At 41.0% G+C, this 18,206-nt stretch overlaps 1 protein-coding gene across 3 annotated transcripts in view; it reads left to right on the top strand.

The window, feature by feature from the left end:
• Positions 1-18,206, top strand: part of RASSF3 (Ras association domain family member 3) — a 104,870-nt gene that overhangs the window by 4,370 nt on the left and 82,294 nt on the right. The window contains exon 1 of one of the 3 annotated variants that reach the window (XM_074539794.1): positions 8,015-8,150. The exons of the other annotated variants lie outside the window; for them this stretch is intronic. Within the exon in view, the coding sequence (XP_074395895.1) occupies positions 8,030-8,150 (121 nt within the window). The 5' untranslated portion in view covers positions 8,015-8,029. Of the gene's footprint in view, positions 1-8,014; positions 8,151-18,206 lie in introns of those variants that run through there. 3 annotated transcript variants of the gene reach the window in all.

The following is an 18,206-nucleotide window of genomic DNA, read 5'->3' as shown; positions in this document are numbered from 1 at the left end:
CTCCTACTACAAGAACTTTTAAAACAAACAACAGCACAAAAACCTGAGGAAAAAATAGGGTATATTATCTAGATGCCTACTAATTGTCAGGAGTAGCAAAGAAATGGATACCCTTGTAGAGAGTGAAATATGGAGGAAAGGAGCAAACACAAAGTTAGTGGAGTTTTTTCCTTCAGAAAGTGCTTATTTGACCACAAAATTTGTGTACCATACATTTTATTGGTGTTAGGTAAGAGAATAGACATTGCCCATTATCTCTTCAGTAGGACTACATTCGTATTTAATTGAATGTAATGAGGGGGTTAAGTTGCTGAAACTACAAGACTTACTACTGGAATTACCAAAGCTGTTCAGAGTTGAAGGAGCCTCTGAAAGCTTTATCTATAGGGGGAACACTGGGCATCAGATTAGAAATAACAGTGGTGGGAGTCTGCTTCCCTTTCCCATTCTTTCTGCAGAGAGTTTTTTAATGATGCACAGTTTTCCCAATGCTTTATATTTTCTTTTAAATCCAAAATGATCACATTTTCTCAGAATCCTAGAGGCTGGAGCAGCAGGAGGTGGCAGTGTTTGGGTTTGCTGGTGGAGCTGGGCTCAGAGAGAGCTCTGTTTTCCTCCCTGTTGGATTTAAGGAATGTGGGTGGTCTGCTGCCCCCAGCGGGGTGTTTGCTGCAGCTTGCAGGGCTGGTAGGGCTGAGGAAAACACGAGTCCCTGTGCCGTGCAGCAGGCAGTGTGTCCTGCACTGGCAGTGGCTGTGCCTGGCACAGCGGGAGAGGCAGAGCTGCCGAGATGGAAAGAGGAAGCAGCTTTGGTGGAGCTTGCTCCTCAAGAGTCGTGCTTGCTGTCTTCCCCAGTGCCTCTCTGCCCCCTGCAGCATTTCTGTGTCTCTGTAGCCACAGCAATGTTCTCACTGCTCAAAGCTGTGTTCTTTCCCCTGCTGTTTGCAGGGAGTGGTCACTCCTCACTGAGGTTATGGTGGGTCCTGTTTTCTTAGGCTCTGACATTTATATTCCTGTGTGAGCCCCATCTTCCACTCCTAAGCCATACACTGTTCCATGTAAAAACTCTCACCTGTTTCTGAGTATTTTCTTTGGTCTTGTTTTCACCATCTCATTAATAAATGGTTAAGTATTAATGATGGTGTTCTTCAGAGTCTGAGTGTCTCAGATGCAAACTTAAGAGACTACAGAGAATTCAAGCAGTTGTTTTGAGGCTGCATAGCAGTGTAGAGAAAAATTTTCTAAATCACCCTGTTACATTTATGTGCCATCGCTGAAAAGAAAGGCTCTGAAAATGCTCTGTGGTTTTCCCCCTTGTCTTCCTCACATGCTTTGGAGCTGCTCTTGGAGCTCCTGCAGAGGATTTTTCAGTGGTCAGGAGCCTCCTCTGCCCAGGGCATCTTGATGTGAGATGCCCTGTGCTTTGTTTCACACACAGGGGGAAGGACCACAGATGCCACAGGGCTTGGTTTCAAACACACCAGTACTTGAGAGATGACACAGGAGCAGAAAGGGGTCTGCTAGTAGAGACATGATAAAACAGGTGTTTCTGTAGGCAGTGTTCCTAACCTTGGGTGTATTCAAGATGTGTAATAAAACATCAAAGCAATGATGTGCTTACAAAACCAAAGATCTTAGTAATAAAATTATTGGTATTTCTTGCCATTGTGATGACTCCTGATTGCTTGGAGAAACTCTTGGGGAACCAAGGAGGAACTTGATGCTGTCATGGGAAAGCTTTCAAGAGCTTCCTGTGACTTGATGCTGCTTTTATACAGTTATACCATGCTCAGAGTTCAGCAGATTAGCACTGCTTGGGCAGGAGTTTGGGTCATTGTGGGGTCTAATGATCCAGGTGCCTTTTAAATTATGCTGTGCCTGCATGCTATATACATATTGCTACTATCTGTGATTTCAACACACTGGAGACAAAGGTAGAACTGAAGATTTTACCGGACAATATGTATTTTTGTTAAACAGCTAACATGGTTTGGGGTTTTTTGCATTTAGGGCTAGCAGTAGGAGGCCAGTGTACGTCCCTGCTAGAGAGTATGCTTGGACAGGAAGAAGCAGTCCCCACTTTGAATTGCTGTCAGCCAAGCAGGCAGCACCAATATATGAAGTAACATTTTACCCATGAGGTCCCTGCTCAAGCCGACATTAGAGATCAGCTCATGTCCAGGGACTGTGGTCATCTCCTCCTTCTGCTGTCAAGTGGGGTTGGCCAGAAATCTCCAGCCTTCTTGGAAGGATCTCTTTATCCAGACAGTGAAATGCAGGCCAGCAGTGTGCTGCCGGGGTGGCTTTAGGAGCTGCTGGACATGCCAGTTTTCTCCACACTGTACTGAGCATTGAGCAATGCCTTTTTTATTTTGCTCAGTAAAGGAAGAGTGCATTGTGTCAGAAGCTGGGGTGCCATAGCCTGACAGTGAGTGTTGGAGCTTGGAAGGAAGTATGAAGAGCTACAGTGAAAGTCCTCTTGTATTGTATTTTTCTCTTATACTCCTGTTCTAAACATTCACTTATTATCTAGTAGCTGCCATGGCTAAAGTAAGAAACATTCTACTCTTCTAAGAGAGAAGAAACGTACAAGGTACACCCTTGTCAATCTCAAGTGCAAAAAGCAAGTAATCACTCCTACTGCAATGAGATATCTAAAGAAGGAGGGTCACAGCTTGCTTGCACCCTAAAAATGATCAGGTTTTAAACTCATCAGATTAGGATTGAACAAATTTATTTTTTTAGCAAAGTTTAAGATGTTTTTGCTTTTCTGCCTCAGTCAGTTTTCTCTCAATGATAGTTCCCTGTGAGCTCTCCCTGGGAAGTCTGCTAATTTTGGCACAAAGTCACCAAAGCCCACGGGCAAGTTGGTCTGTCTCGCACTGAGTCAAATCCTGTGTGTCAGACTGTGTCACAAGGCAACTCAGTGTCTTCTCTCCAGTTTTAGCCTTGAGTTTTATTTTTCCATTGCTGTACAGTGTGGCTGTTTACATACAAAAGTGGTTTTCCTAAAGACTGTTCAATAATTTCCCTGAATTTGCTGCTACTAATATGATATCTACTGCAAAGCTAAGATTAGCACAAATCTGTTACTTTCACACTACACTATTGTTCTCTTCATCTGGCTTTATAATCCTTCATTCAGTTTTCATTCATTAGTTTTGAAGCACCAACCTGCAGAGATGCAGTAAAGCTGTAGCCAAAGCACATTAAAAAGGAGCAAGTGCAGCAGCAGGAAATGGTGCATTGCCTTCCTGATGCTCAGCTGCAGCAGCACAGCAATCCCTCCCTCACACACTTCATCACAGGACTCTGCTGGTCCTGCCTGCCTCTGCACATCCCCAGCATCTGGAAAACAACATAAAGCAAATTACAGCAAATTTTACTGATTGAAGTATTTGAAATAAAACAGGGAATGACTGTACAGTACAGTGGACGATAGTGAAAAGAATCAAGAAGAAATATTGCTGATATACACAAAGAAACATTATTTTCCATGTAACAGTGCAGGAAGGTATTTATTTACAGTGTAATATATTGTAGAGTTAAACAAGAACTAATCAGATATGAACTAACATGCTTTGAACAGTGATTTTCCTCCTCAAAATCCAGGATATGTTTCATTGGAGCTATTGCTGAGGAGAAACTCATTACATCTTAAGGGGAGAAATCAAATTATTCTCCAAAAGGAGTCATTAATAGATCATTAAATCTGATAACGATGTATTTCACATCAGTTTGAATACTACAGTTCTTCAATTACTACCTTTCAAAAGGAGGCAAGGTTTTGGAAATTGCAGATTGCCAATCACTGTTTAATTTTTAGTCCTTTCTTTTTGTGTACATGCAGCTGCTGAGAATCAAAAGTTTTTTTAGAAAGCTCACAAATATAGCTGCTTATTTGGATTAGGGAGGGATGAGCAGCTGAGCTGGAAATTGGAAGCATTGTGCTAGTTTCACTGATTCAAAGTCAAATACAGCAGGTTTTTGTTTCTTTTCTTTCATTAGTTGTGTTCTTTATTAACTTCCTAGCAACTGCATAGCCTTGCCACACATCATGATGTTATAAATTATGTTTCAATATGAAATCAGTGATGCTGTGTCTTGACAGTGTCATGGTAATGCAGGAGTGCTGAATCCTAGGAACTATTTAGGTGGGTCCCTTTTGGTGATAGCTGGATAAAATTTACTCTGGCATACAGCTGAACAGAGTTTGAGGAAGGTTGCAACTTTTGTTTATAATTTCTAGGTAAATATGTTTCACACATTCCATTGTTTCAATGCATGGGTACAGTGTATCTCTGCATAACCCAGTTCTGCATTGCAAAAATCTTGTAGTCTGTTTCAGATCTCTGTCAAGAAAAAAAAACAAAACAAAACCCCCAAGCAAGCAACAAAACAAACTAACAAACAAAAACAAACTGTGAAGGGAAACAGTTTATGGAGTTCTGGAAGTATCTTCTTTCTTCTCTGGAAATTCAATGTCCATCAATATAGAAATTATCCTTGTGAATACTTCTCCATTCTGAACTGTGCCTGTGTGTGTGGCATATACCATAGTGACACACCTCCACATTGGGACAGGTTGGAAAGACACCACCTTATTTTCCAAATATATTATTGCCTGCAAAGAAAGCAAAACCTCATTTTGAGCCTAATTAATAGGGACATTTGCCAACGTAGACAAGCAGATACTGCTTATCACACTCAGGTTCTCCTACACACAGTTCTTACTGTGAGCAGGTGGTTGGGGATCTTTGTTCCTGAAACCAGACGAAATGGAGAAGTTGCAGTTGAAGTCAAAGCAAATGAAATCCTTTACTCATTCCAGCCATTTGCTGCCTAAGAGCTGGGGGAGTGGAAATGGCAGTGAGTCCTCACGGAGGAGAAATGCTCTTCTGCTCCAGAGCAGAGAGTTCTGCATCTGCCCCACATCTGGCACCGCTGTGTGTGCTCCTCCTGATTATTAGGCTTCATTTTTTATGGTATCTCAGCACTGCTGTGTTGCTCTAAAAAATGTATATTTGCAAAGAATTTACTTTTAAAATATATAAACTCAGCACACCCCAAGAGAATATTTCCAGTCAAGCACTGCTGGTTGTTTATAGTTCATTTAGGAGTATTTTATTGTAGCAATGCAGGTTGGTTTGGAGTATTTTTGTTCTTTCAGCTCTGTCAGTGGGCATGTCGCTGCAGTAAGGCAGTGGGGTCACGGTGTATCCCCCTCTGCTCAGACCTGCTCAGGGTAGACAGGGACATGTCCAAACTGCTGGCTGTTTCCTCAGCACCCTTTTGCTTCCCAGCTGTTTCTGCCATGCAGAAAGTGGGTCGGGAGGCAGATGTAGAGAGCAGTGTGGTGGAGCCAGCTCTGCTGCTCAGGTGGTGACACCCTGGGCACCACACATGGAGCTCTGTGGGCATTCCTGCCCTGCACAGGGGCCCTCTGAGCTCTGACCCCTGCTCTCTGGTGGGGAGGTGGGAGGTCAGAGGCTGCTGCATAGCAGAGGGGACAGCTGCTCACCTCCTTCCCAGGCAGGTGGGGCAGCAATGAAGGCAGCAGTCATTCCCTCCCCTCCTCCAGACACTGCTCAGATGAGCAGAGGATGACCTGGGGGTTGAAGCCTCTTGCAGGGAAAAGCCTTACATGGCTTTTTTTCTCTAAAGGGAGGCAGGGATCAAGAGTCTGAGTCTGCTCACATTTCAGGTCCCTTTGTCCTCCTTGCAAAGTATCTCTGTGCTGTCTCTCTGTCAGAGTAGATTGAAAGGTGCGTATGCAGCCCTTTCTAATACAGTGAATTCTTAACTTTAATAATACATCAGTGTAATGTGAGGAATCAGAGCGTTCTTAGGAGGAGCTCTGTGGACTTTGCTGAGTCTAGCTGAGAGCAGTGCATTCCTGTGCAGAGCACAGTGGCTCATATTCTAAAGCTAGCAGTTCAGGTTGAGGGGACTCCCATCATCATCACACACCCCTGATACCTGAGCTGTGGGAAGCAGGCTGTTGTTCATTAGCTTTACATTTTGGCCTAACTATGGCCTAAAAGTGTAAAGTGATGGAGAAGTTGTGATATTATTATATTCTAACTACCATTGCTGTTCAGTTTAGCTTGAATTCAGGTCTGTGTTCTCAGCTGTATTACCTGGTTTGTTGCATAGTATAATTGTCAGATTCATCCCAGTGATGTTTTTTGTATGGAGTAAGTTCTGTTTGTTTAAAGTAGTACACAGTGTTTTATGCTCTTGCCTATTTTTGTTTCACTAAACGTTGTAAGGGATAAACATCCACAGGTTTGTTACTGTCATCAACAAAGTCAGTTTATCCCCTTATGTTGTTCCAACTGGATATGTTTTACTGAGTATTTTTTAAGCCTCGTAAAATACCAGTACAAAGATACTGTATCAGCATTGTTCCTGTGCCCTTCATATCCTGCTAAAGGACATATATATATATATATATATAAAAATATATATATGTATATATATATATATATATGTATTCTTTGACAAATTGCAAAACTAGTCAATTTATTACATATTTACTTAGGGTTTGAAATCGTACAGGTTTTTTTATGCTACTTTGATTTTCATTTAATTTTATGTGTATAAATTTCAGAAAAAAACAAGTCATTGTTTGATCTTGTATTTGGCAGATGTCAATACACACTCAGACCCCTGCTGTTTCCTGAGAGAAGCAAGTTGTCTGTTGGGCCTTTAACTCTGCTCCTTGCCTGTTCTGAATTGGGTGACAGACCTCCTACTTGTGCTAAAACCGTCACTTTGCTACTAAATTCCTTCTGGTGTGACAGGGTGGAGCTCAAACAAGGCAAAATCCAGTGGTCTGTGTCCTGCCTTCTGCTCTTTTCATTGGCACTGGCTAAAGAATTGTGACAGATACAGTATAAATGGAAATGTTTATTTGTTTTTAGAGACACACTGACAACAGGAAATGCAATCAGACACCAGTAGCTCCATCCTGACAGGCAGCAGTATGTTTAAAAAGTCAGATGTATAAAATGGGGTTAAATACTTGACATATTTTAGTGTAGAAAAATACATTGTGAATTCTGGAAGATTTATTAACTGTGTGCTGTGAACGTAGCTGGTGTGACAAAGCTGTTACTTTCTGTCGTTTAAAGGTTGATACAAAAGGATCTTTGTTTTGTAATGACATTAGTCTTCATTTTCCAGGGATTTCTGCCATTCAGATCTAGCAGAAGCAAAAAAATCGAATCAAATGTGAGAAGCTGGACACGTAGTTGGGAAATGGTTACATACTTTTGTTGTTTAAGAGTGTATACTAGAAGTTTTGATAAATGTTGCAGGGGACATTGCAGTAAATAGCATCTCTGGATTAACAATTTAATAAGCACCGTGATTGGAGCAGATGTGGGCTATGTACTGAGATGCTGTTAATTTTTTTGTATAGACATATCTTGATAGATGCTCAATTCTTAAGTAAATTGTGGCAGTGAATGATCTGACTCTTGCATTTGCCTTAAAATCCATTAAGAGGAAAGTTGCATTTTGAACGTGTGTATCCATAGAAATCTCTGTTAAATTTGCTGCTCAGAGCCTTCAGAAAAAAGCCTTTGAGAGACACTCTCTCCCAAGAAAATTCTGTTGGTTTACATTAGGGGATTTTGAAAGAGGACTTGCCACAATCAGTTTTGTTGTTTATTTGTTTTCAGCCTGGAGAAGGTAGCTAGAGATGAACAAAGGAGCCCTTCAAAGCCTTTCCTGCGGAAAACATGCCTTAACATCATTGGAAACACAGTAACAGGTTAAGACTCCAGAGCATTGGTCTTTCTTTAGCTGAAGCATCTATTAAAATAGCTGCTTCTTGTAATGCAGAGGGAGGTCTGGAGGGCTGAGAGCCGGTGACGGGGAGGGAGGGGATTTAGGGCTAACAGGTGGTCCTGAGCCGCTGAGCTCAGAGCAGCGCGCTCGCCGCGGGCGTCCATGGGCTCTGCTCTCTCCTCTGCACTCATGTGCCTCTGCTTCCTGGGGTAGCTGTGGAGCCCCTTCTGCCATGGCAGTGAGAAATGATCTGAACAAAACCATCAGGAGGATAGCACGGTTTTTTTACAGGTTTCCTAAATCATTGAGCAGCTCGAGGAGGAGGACAGTAAAACTTCTCTGGAAATCTCCTGGTAAGTCTGCTGCTATTTTTCCCCAGAGTTTTTTTCCTGCTAAACAAAACAAAACAAAACAAAACAAAAAGGGGGGGGGAAAAGGAAAAAAAATCTGTTTCCATTGAACTGGTTAACTTTTCCAGTCCAGAACTGTATGCATATTTTCATTCTTGGAGACGCATTAGGCAAAACTGTCAAATATCCTGGAAATGCAATAGAAGGTTCATCAGGCATGTTCTGACAAAGAGTTCCCTTACAGCTGCATAATTTATTCTCATCACTGATATTTGGTATCTTGGTTTTGCTGTGTTTCTCCCTTAGGTATGTGTATTGGAGCTCTAATATGACTCAAATAATTGCCTGAAAATTATTTGAAATTGCCTTGAGCTGGTAATTGATCTAGAAGGCCGTGCAAAGACTGAACTGACTAAAGACTCTAACTCACTGCACCAGTGTTCACACAAAGTGATGGGCAGCTTAGAGGGGTTTGTGTTCAGCAGTGATGCCCTTGCCTTCTCTTCCCTTTTATCAGCTGGAATGCAGTACAGCTCAGCTCACCACTTAGTAAAAGGGAGTGTTCCTCACAGCAGCTCAGTGCTCTGATCCTTGTCCAGGCCTGGCAGAAAACTGTTTGCATCTCTCAGATTAACATTCTCATAGACACCCTTAAGGCCCAAACATGGTTTTGTCCCTTTAGCATGTCTGTGAAGGCTGGGGCTGAGGTGTGTTCTCAAGGGTTGGAAGAATGTGCGCTGTCATAGTGGAGGAAGCCGAGTTCCTTCTGTTCTTCTTAAGGGACTAGTGGTACAAGGTCAGTTTTCTTGTGGTTGGGACTCTTTGGACCAAGATGGTGAACTTTTCAACTCTGCAACATTAATAACAAGTTTGTATTTGCATGAGGTAGAATTTGGGTCTGTTCCACAGCTTAGTGTTGTACTTCAGACAAGAGATCTGTGACTCTTGAAAGGAGATTTCAGATTTCAGGTTTCAGATTTCAGGTGCCATCTGAAATCTGTCACAGAAAGGTTGTTAGGCCCCCTGTCTAAATGACACACGACTTCTTCCCAAAGGAATCCACAGATTTCAAATATTCAGAAGGAAATGCCAGGACATTGAAGTCTGTATTAAACTTTCTTTGATGAATCCAGAGTTTTGAACCTTTCTTGGAATACTGGTAATCTCAGGTCCTTCTAATACATGAAATCATCCTGAGTCCTCATAACACATCAGATCATTCCTGCATCTCTTTTATTACTGTAAAAACTATCAATAAATGTTACTGAGAGCTTTAATTGCTAGCTGGGTTACACACATGTGAAAATGTTTGCATGCCAATTATCTTGTCCCCCAGTATTGCAAAAAAATTATTGCATCCATGACTTGTAACAAGAAATGAGGTGAACTCTGAGTGCTTTCAAAAGAATGCTTTTTGTGGGTTGCCTTCCTTCTCCCTCTACATGTAGTGGCTTCAATAACATTTACCTTTTTACTATCATTTTAGTGTATGTTTTAGCATCTCTTTTGAACTGAATTTGTAAATTGTGTCTGGAGTGCCCTTAGTCCTTTGCTGCCTGTGCAATGAGATATTTGTCACAGAACTGTGGGTTTGATGGAATTGTGCCATTTCAGCAGAAGGTTGAGTCCAAGCAGAAAAAAAATCTCAGTGTGAAAATTCAACTCAAATTTCTTATAAGTTTACAGAAGGCAGTCTCATAAGCTGGAAGCTGAAGTCCTGATGCTCCTCTCACAGGGGAGGAGGCACAGCTCCTGATTGCTCTTCAGTCTGTACAAAGACAGCAACTTACACTGTGAGTTAAACCTTACCTATCCTGAAGTCCACGGACATTTCTGCCTCCTTCTTCGGTGTCCAGAATTTTCCTTTCGTTTTTGGTAAATACAAAATTACCCACTTCTTCAACTTCCTCCACTCTGAAACACCATGTTTTGGTAATTCTTTACCAATTGCCCTCCTGTCCTTCTGGGAGAGTTATTCAACACAAAAGCCTACCCTGGGCAGTACTGACCATCTACCCTGACAAAACTGGCTACCATCCCTTGGTACGCAGAGATTTACCTTTGCTTCCAGCATACTAGGATCCAACTTTTTGCTGTCCTTCTGGTGGATTTTACTCCAGGACTGTCACTCACAGAATTTTTGATTCAGGATGACCCAGCAGAACAATTCTGTGTCACTAGGCTTGCCCCACAGATGAATAACCCAGCTGGCAATTAAAGCTTTCAGTAATACTTACCGATCATTTTTGGCCACTTGTGCTTTAATAGATAAATTAACATTTTAACAACAACAAAAGAGAAAAATTCATTGTTTGGACATGTTAGGAAGATCATAGATTTTGGGTGATCTCATTCATCATGTGAACCAAGAGATGGGCACTGTGCCTCTGCATAGTACCCTCAGACTTGTTGCTCTCGTTCTGCTTCTGTCACTCCGTGTCTCAGGATGCCTTGTTCTCTCTGCTTGACCCAGAAACAAAATCTGCCAAAGCACAAAATTAGTTTTTTAAGTATAACAACGAATTTAGTGCTGTTGTAGGTCACTGTGTTCAGAAAGGTGCATTTGACACAATTTTAGAAACAGCTGTCAAAGCATAATTATGTTGCTGTCCTTAAAAATTCTTAGCTTTTCTGCCTGTCCTTGGATGGGTACTTTGGGATTGTTGACCACAGACTTTGACCTACATCTAATGTGCTCCTTGCAAGGCTCTAAAAGAAGGAAGGAAATTTGTGGGTGCTCTTCAGCAGCTGATTTTTATTAAGTTACTTACTGAGGTATTAAAAAAAATGTCTTAGACATGGTTCAGAATATGCTAAATATAGCTGATAATCTTTTAACTGCATTTAGTTTGATCAAGCGTACATAACATTTTATAAGAGGCTTAAACTAAGGGATGTAGATTTTAGAGTTCTGGAGCCTTCATTTCTTTGAAATATATTTGAATATTTCCTACAGCATCTTAGGAGAACTTATGCTGGCACATCATGTGACTAGAAATTTTATCATGATAAAGTACATATGTACAAAAGACAAAGGAATTAGAAAAAATATCATGAAGGGCCATGATAAGATTATAGAATGATGCAAAAATTCAAAATAGACAAGTAACTCCTGTTTTCTCTGTCTCACAGCAGAGGAATAAGGTGAGGGGTGACAAATATAAAGCAGATAAAAGGATTTTTCAAAATTATTTTTAATTCAGCGTCTAATTAAATTGTAGAACTCATTACCAGAGGATGCTGCTGAGGTCAGGAATGTAACAAGATTTAAAGAGGGTCTGGAAAAGTAAGAATATTCAATATTATGATAATTGAACTACAATAAAAGCTTTGAAAGACACATAAATCTTCTTGCTTAAGGGTTTAAGATAATTTTTAACAATTAAGGATTAGTCTGAGATAATTTTGTGGCTCAGATCTCACAACTGTTACTGTTTCATGCAGTTTCTCCTTAAGCAACTAATGCGCCCCCCTGGAAGAGATAATTTTATGATCTGCATTGATTTAAACCTTTATGATATTTTTTAGGCTTATATAGAAAAACCCCAGATTTTAAACATGCTCAGAGGAGAATCCCATATTATCCTGTGGAAAACATAAAAAGCACAATGCTTGCTGACTTTTAATTTTTTTTTCAACTTTGCAAAACTGCCCCAGGGGCAAACCCTGCTTGTTCTGCAGCCATTACAATAAACAAATAGCTACAGAAATCAAGTCTGTCTGAGGTGGGTGATTTTGTGTCCTGTTTCTTGCCAAATTCTGCTGGCTCATGAAGACCTTTATTCTCAGCTCTCATCTGGTGAGAGTTCTCATCATTTTGAGCTACAGTTTCTACTAGGTACTTTGGAAGGTTCTTTCAGAGGGCAGAAAGTGAGAATTTATTGACAGAATTTTAAACTGACTGTATTTCAGACATCTGGAAATTGATTTTTACCTTTTGCTGTTGGATAACATTTTTTGCAACTTTTGTATTCTATTGAGTTACACCTTTAGTCCTTCTCTAATGTCAAAGTTAGAATATTTTTATTGGTTTCAAAGGACTTTTGGTCAGAATGACCAAGCAGGATGACCAAGCATCCAATATAAAATTACATTTATGTAAGAATATGTGTTATGGAAAATAAGTGGACATCTTTACATGTGTATGTTGATATGCTTTAAACTTGCTACCTCCTCAAAGAATTAACATATAGAGTTTTAATTGATCATGCAGTATAAAAACTCAAACTTTCAGCTCTCTCTTCAAAATATATCCAGCTGACAAAATAGATCGATAACACATCTGGGATGGGAGGACAATGTTAGCTCATATGTCAACTTAGATTGTCTTAGGTTAAAATATTTATAAATGAATTTTTTGCTTTCATATTTGGCCAACTAACATATGATGGCTTATGCTATGAGTGCCCATGTCCTTCTGTGACATCTTTAATTGGATTATTCTGTCAATAGCTTGGGTATGTAGAGGCAGCATACCTTCATTTGGGAGACTGTTTGGGTAGCTGGGAAATTAATGAGCAGACAGTGTCGCTCTACTTCAGTGTTTTTGTCAAAAGCCAGCTGGTGAAAGCCATTGCCTCCCTGTCTCGTGAGGCCAGGGGTGGGTGACACCCGTGCAGTCCCTGTGGTCAGGCTGTGTCTCCTGCATGGACTCTCCTGGTCATCCCCTCAGCTCTCTGGAGCCCTTGCAGTCTCTGGGTCAGTGAGGCCCTTGCAGGGGTACCGAGAAGGAGAGTGGCCACCTGTGGAATGATGGAGAGTTTTGTCCTAACAGAGATGATAGATAGAGCATAGAGGCATTTGGGAACTGTAGCTCTGAAGCTCTACATCTCTTGTTGATGCTACATCTCTTGTCTCTTTTGCCAATGTCAAGCAAAGGCAGTTGGAAGATGCAGTTTCTTTCTCTCCACTGCCCCTCTTTGCTGCCCTCAGCACTAGCAGGAGGATGAGCAGATGATGATGACAAACTGTGGTGCATTTAGCTATGCACCTCTCCAGCACAGCTGCTTCAATATTCACTACCAGGGCTGGCATGATGACTCATAACACCTGAAATAAAAGCTGGGAATTGGTCATTTATGAAGAGTAACATTAATGAATTAGTAGTTTAGAATTACCTGTTTTAAAGAGATAATGTAACATTAGAGCTTGAGATGTAAACATAAACCAAGCTTGGATGCAGCATGCAAAAGCAGGTTTAGAATTGAGCTGTACCCAGCAGGAGGGGTGATCTGCACAAATGCAACTATTTTTGTATTAAATTTCATTTAATTTGATGGGTTTGAGTCAACTGTTTTCTGATCTCACATTTAAACAGAAGAGACTGCAGGTTTTGTTTGGCAGAAAGTTCAAGCTTTTAAATTTCATGTGATCTATCAGTTAAAGGTCTGGCTTCTGTCCTGGTCGGATATAAACTGCTGTTTCACTCCTCTAATGGAGTGATCATTGATGCTGCAGCAGCTATTCACAATTCACTCCCAATCCCAGTGTTGTGGCCAGGTAAAGCAGGGAGCCCTTCTGAGCTCTCAGCACTGTTTTTCTATGATCCATCTCCTCCGTGAACTTGTAACTCTTGTTTGTTACCAATTCCAGCAAGAAGAGGGAGTTTGTTAACTCAGGTCTGGTCAAGAACTCACGGTTCTGGGAGTGTTCAGATGGAGAGACCTAAACTATACTTTTCTTTCCTGTTGTGTTTTCGTTGTGTTTCTCCTAAAAGGAAAACAAAAGGAAGTGCTGCTTTGCGAGTATCCGTAATGCTGGCTATTTCGGGGATTCAGCAATAGAGGGCACTAGAGTAAATGCTTTATAAAACCAGTATTTTTATTGGATTTGCATACAAAAGTGAAAGATCGCTTCTATTTTTTTTATGTGGGAGGGATATTGTACCCATTTGTTTACGTTTTTAATGTTGGAAAGAGGCTAACAGTCAAAGCAAGTGGAAGTCCCAAGATACCAGCATGACACATAGTGGAACTGCATAAATACTTTGGGCTGATTTTGGACTTTTTAAACAAAAATTCTGCTATTTCTTTCCATTGCATTTGCAGTGCAGAAGTGCATGCAGCAATGTTTTCCTGAGCCAGGTGTTTATTGAATGTAATATCTGATGCCTTTGGTTCTGTCAAAGGTGGATTTCAAATGCATTTTACGAAGCCACCACAAAAGGAAAACCAGGTGTGAGAATGTGTGTAGACCCACACCCCCATTCTTGTTCAGGCTCTGTTCCCTCAGAAGTTGGGAATTCAGCATGTGCTCTGGGCTGCTGAATTTTGTGGTCTCCATATGAAAACTTAATTTAATTTAGAGACAACCTGAGCTGCTTTTAGCCTACTGGGTCATGACCTAAAGTTGATTTTTCTTGTCTTGGGCTTTCATTTTTAAAGTATTTCCACTATTGCAACTTTATGTTTTAACCCATACCTCTATTGAATGAAATTAATATTCTCAGCCTTGCTTACAAACAGATTTTGTGATTATTTCAGGGTGGTCTGGCAATCATTGGGTGTTCTGTTTCTGTGGGTGTGGTGACTGTAAGCAGGACTGTATGCAGAGGAGTATCTGGCCAAAAGAAGTGTAATAGATTTCAGGAGCAGAAGCCTGTTTATAGGCTAGTTATGTAGTATCCCAGTTTGTGCAAGAGTCTCCTGTGACAAGTCTTCACTGGATAATGCTGGCAAGTGCTGGAAGGAGGGAGAAGACTTGAGTGCTGTCACATTGATAAAAATACAAACAAGCTTTATCAGCCAATTAGACTGATTTTAATTCTTTAATACTCCAGAGTAAATCAATGGGATTTACGCTCCTATGTCACTTAGGGCCAGGTCACTCAGGGCTCAGAGACATTTAAGCATCTGAGAACCAGTGCAGATTTCAGCAGCTGAATCCTTGACCCTTCTTGTGGCACTGGTGCCAAGAGTGGGGAATCCTCCCTCAGTCAGGGACCTTCTCTGGCAGCTGCCAGCAGCCTTACCTGGCTGACAGAGGTCTCTTAGAGATGCTTTATCCATGCTGACACCTACATCCCAGTTTTTCTACGTGCAGCTAGATGGCAATGTCATCCTCCCCTTCCCGGAGAGGCTGCTCAGCTGCACTGAGATGCCGCTCCTGGCCAGCCTGCCTCATCTCCTCCTGGCCAAGGATGGCCATGACACAGAACACGTGTGTCCCGGTGTTTACCAGTTATCTAGCAAACCATCTGGCACAAAACACATCAACATTAGCTCATACCAAAAAAAGTATTTAAAGGCTGTAAGATAGATGACAGAATTTTGGACGTTTATAGAGGTACCGGTAGCAGAAACTGAAAAAAACATCCAGTTCAGGCTGTTTACTCTAAAATACCTGTCCTTCTTTCCTATTTTGCAGATGGGAAGCTGAGTTTAGATATTAACCAATTATTTGCTCTCTGGTGCATGAAATCAGAAATATGGTCATTGGGTTCCCAGGCAGCAGGGACATCAAACAGTCCCAGGTTCATGCAGGCTGCTGATTTTTATACCTCCTTTTCTGCTTTGGGCCTCCCTTGGAATTCTCAGTGATTCACTCAGGGAAGTGTTTTCTTCCTACCAAAAGGCTGATCACTCCCCCCTGCTTTGCAAATGTGATGTCCTCTGCATGTGGCAGAGTTGGGTTGTTGCCTGCCTAGATAACAAACTGTTATCTAAAAACTCTGAATCTGAAACTGGTGAGTAATATGGAAAATTTTTTGTGCAGTACCCAAACTCCATCTCAGTAAGACACTTGGCAAACAAAAACAGCCCAAGCATTTGTGTTGGAACCTGGACAGTTTGATTAAAGCACTTGTCTTCTGCTGAGGTCCAAATATATGCTCTTAATAGAGCATTAACAGTCTCTTAATAGAGACTGCTACAGGAGCTTATCCTGTTTCCAGGGCAGGGTTCCTGACCCTGAATTGGGCTGTGGCACTTACAGATAGGCTGCAGTTCAAGTGCTTCTTGGAGAATTTCCCTAGACAGCAAGTTAAGCCAGTTCCATGTTCTTTCTGTTCTTGGGAGGATGACAGAGGATCCTCTCTGTGGGAAGTGTGTATCCCAAAAAGGGCCTCAGCTCCTGTGAATGGCCATTGTACCCTCTGAGAGCAGAGTCTACAGAGACACAGCAGAAGAAGTTAAGGGGTACTTGTAGATAGTCACCGCCTTACAGGAGTTTGGAAGCTGTGGGCTTTGCTGGACTCCAGTCTGATATAAGCCTTGTGTGGCTTCTCAGTGGGGAAGGGGCATAAAATACACACAAAAATCCCTCAGGGGAAAGGATGGCCATAAGGACCTCAGAATTCCTATCTTACTTGTAATAAAAGTGATCCCTTAAAAATCACTAATTGGGAAATACGGTTAGAACTTCATTTTAATCTCAGACTGATGTTAAGTGTGACTAACAGATAAACAAACAAGCAGAAATAAAGAATATTTCATAGAGATAAAACAGATGTTACAGCAGATCTCCACTTCCTAGTAGCTGTGCTTAGAGCTTTCTGGAGGCTGTTTATTTCAAATAGGTTTCTCTATTATAGAACTGAGTGAAAGAGTTAAAAAAGACCTTTGTGGCAACTTTGGCATCAAACTAGAATGTAGACATTTGGGCATCAGCAAAAAAATGACCAACACAACATATACTAAGCATTCACTGAAACGTGACATGCTGATACCAATGTATTGTAGAAATAACACAGTTCATTCTGTCTTGGAGGAGAAATATAGCTGAACTTCATTCTCCTTCCTTTTGGAACCTGCTGGCTGAAAATGGCTTAAAACTTAAAGCGCTAAACACCTTACATAGTTTGAATAATTTTTCCAAGACGCTTTACAGGCATACTTTCCATAGAGCAAGCAAAATTCTCTTCTGATTTCTGGAAACCAAGCCAGAGGTTCTCATGTAGAGATGATTTTAATTGCTAACTTCCCAACACAGTAGCAGGACCAAGTAGGGTGTCCTCCTCACACTTTCTAATGAAGACTTTTACTGTGGTTGATAACTAATGCAAAGGTAATGCAACTTTGACTTTGAACTTTCCATGTGCTTCAGTTGTTTAGGCACAACATACATTTTGCATATCCATTTGGAAGTTAAATTTGTCTGGGCCATCACAGAAATGAAATCACTCGTTTCCTAGGCAGGGGAGACCACAGCAGGATAGAGAGGCTTTGCTGTTGAACCTCTGCCTGATTTAGTAATACTTAGTTACTAGGGTCTGATGTTGGAGCATCTGTGGGGTCCCTGCCTGTTCCTTTGCTTGCTTTTTGCTGCACTGCCCTGGAGCAAATTGGTTGTGGGAACAGCTGTTTAGAAGCTATCAGGAAAAGTCAGTTTTGGGTGAAGAAAACCCAAACATCAGGTAGGGTCCATCCATGTAAAATGAACATGCTGAAGCCTTACAGTTTACCCCTACTAGGGCAGGATAGGCGTGGTGTTGATTTCTAGCAATAATGTAAATTAATTTTTTTCTATAACTCTAGTAAATCCATTGTTGCAGTAGAATAATAAACCATAAGGTGCTTCATTATGCCTCAATAGTTGACAATGAAACTTGCAAAGCATAATATTTATATGTTTAATAAATAGATACTTTGTATTTCTTAATAATGCAGGACAATTTTCATAATTAGTATGCATTGATGCATCATTTTCATACATAAATTCAGTGTACATGACAGCCTGAGCATCAGTAAAGTAAAGCTATTAGCTTTCTTAGTTGTCAGTGAATGCTTTTATCAAATGTGCTAAGTCCACAGAACTCGGATTTCAAAGAACAGGATTCATTTCAGATCACATCAGGAAAGAGCACCTGATTGTAATTGCTTTCCTAGCAGAAATGATATGGTAATCCATGATCTGATCACCATAACAGTCTTTGCAGAATTTTAGCTACTTTCTGAACTCATGGAAATTTTGGGAGTGCTCCAGTAAAAGTTTACCAGAAGAAGGCATTTTTCAAATTTGATGCTGTCTAAACCTTTGTGGAACATTGTATGCCACAATTGAAATGAAATAATGTATTTAAAGCTAAAACAGGTATGAAGAAAAGATCGTACATAGATCCAC

The sequence above is a fragment of the Zonotrichia albicollis genome, chromosome 4 (assembly GCF_047830755.1).
Source record: "Zonotrichia albicollis isolate bZonAlb1 chromosome 4, bZonAlb1.hap1, whole genome shotgun sequence".
NCBI lineage: Eukaryota > Metazoa > Chordata > Aves > Passeriformes > Passerellidae > Zonotrichia > Zonotrichia albicollis.
Note: the sequence above shows the minus strand (reverse complement) of the source record. Positions and strands in the feature narration are given on the sequence as shown.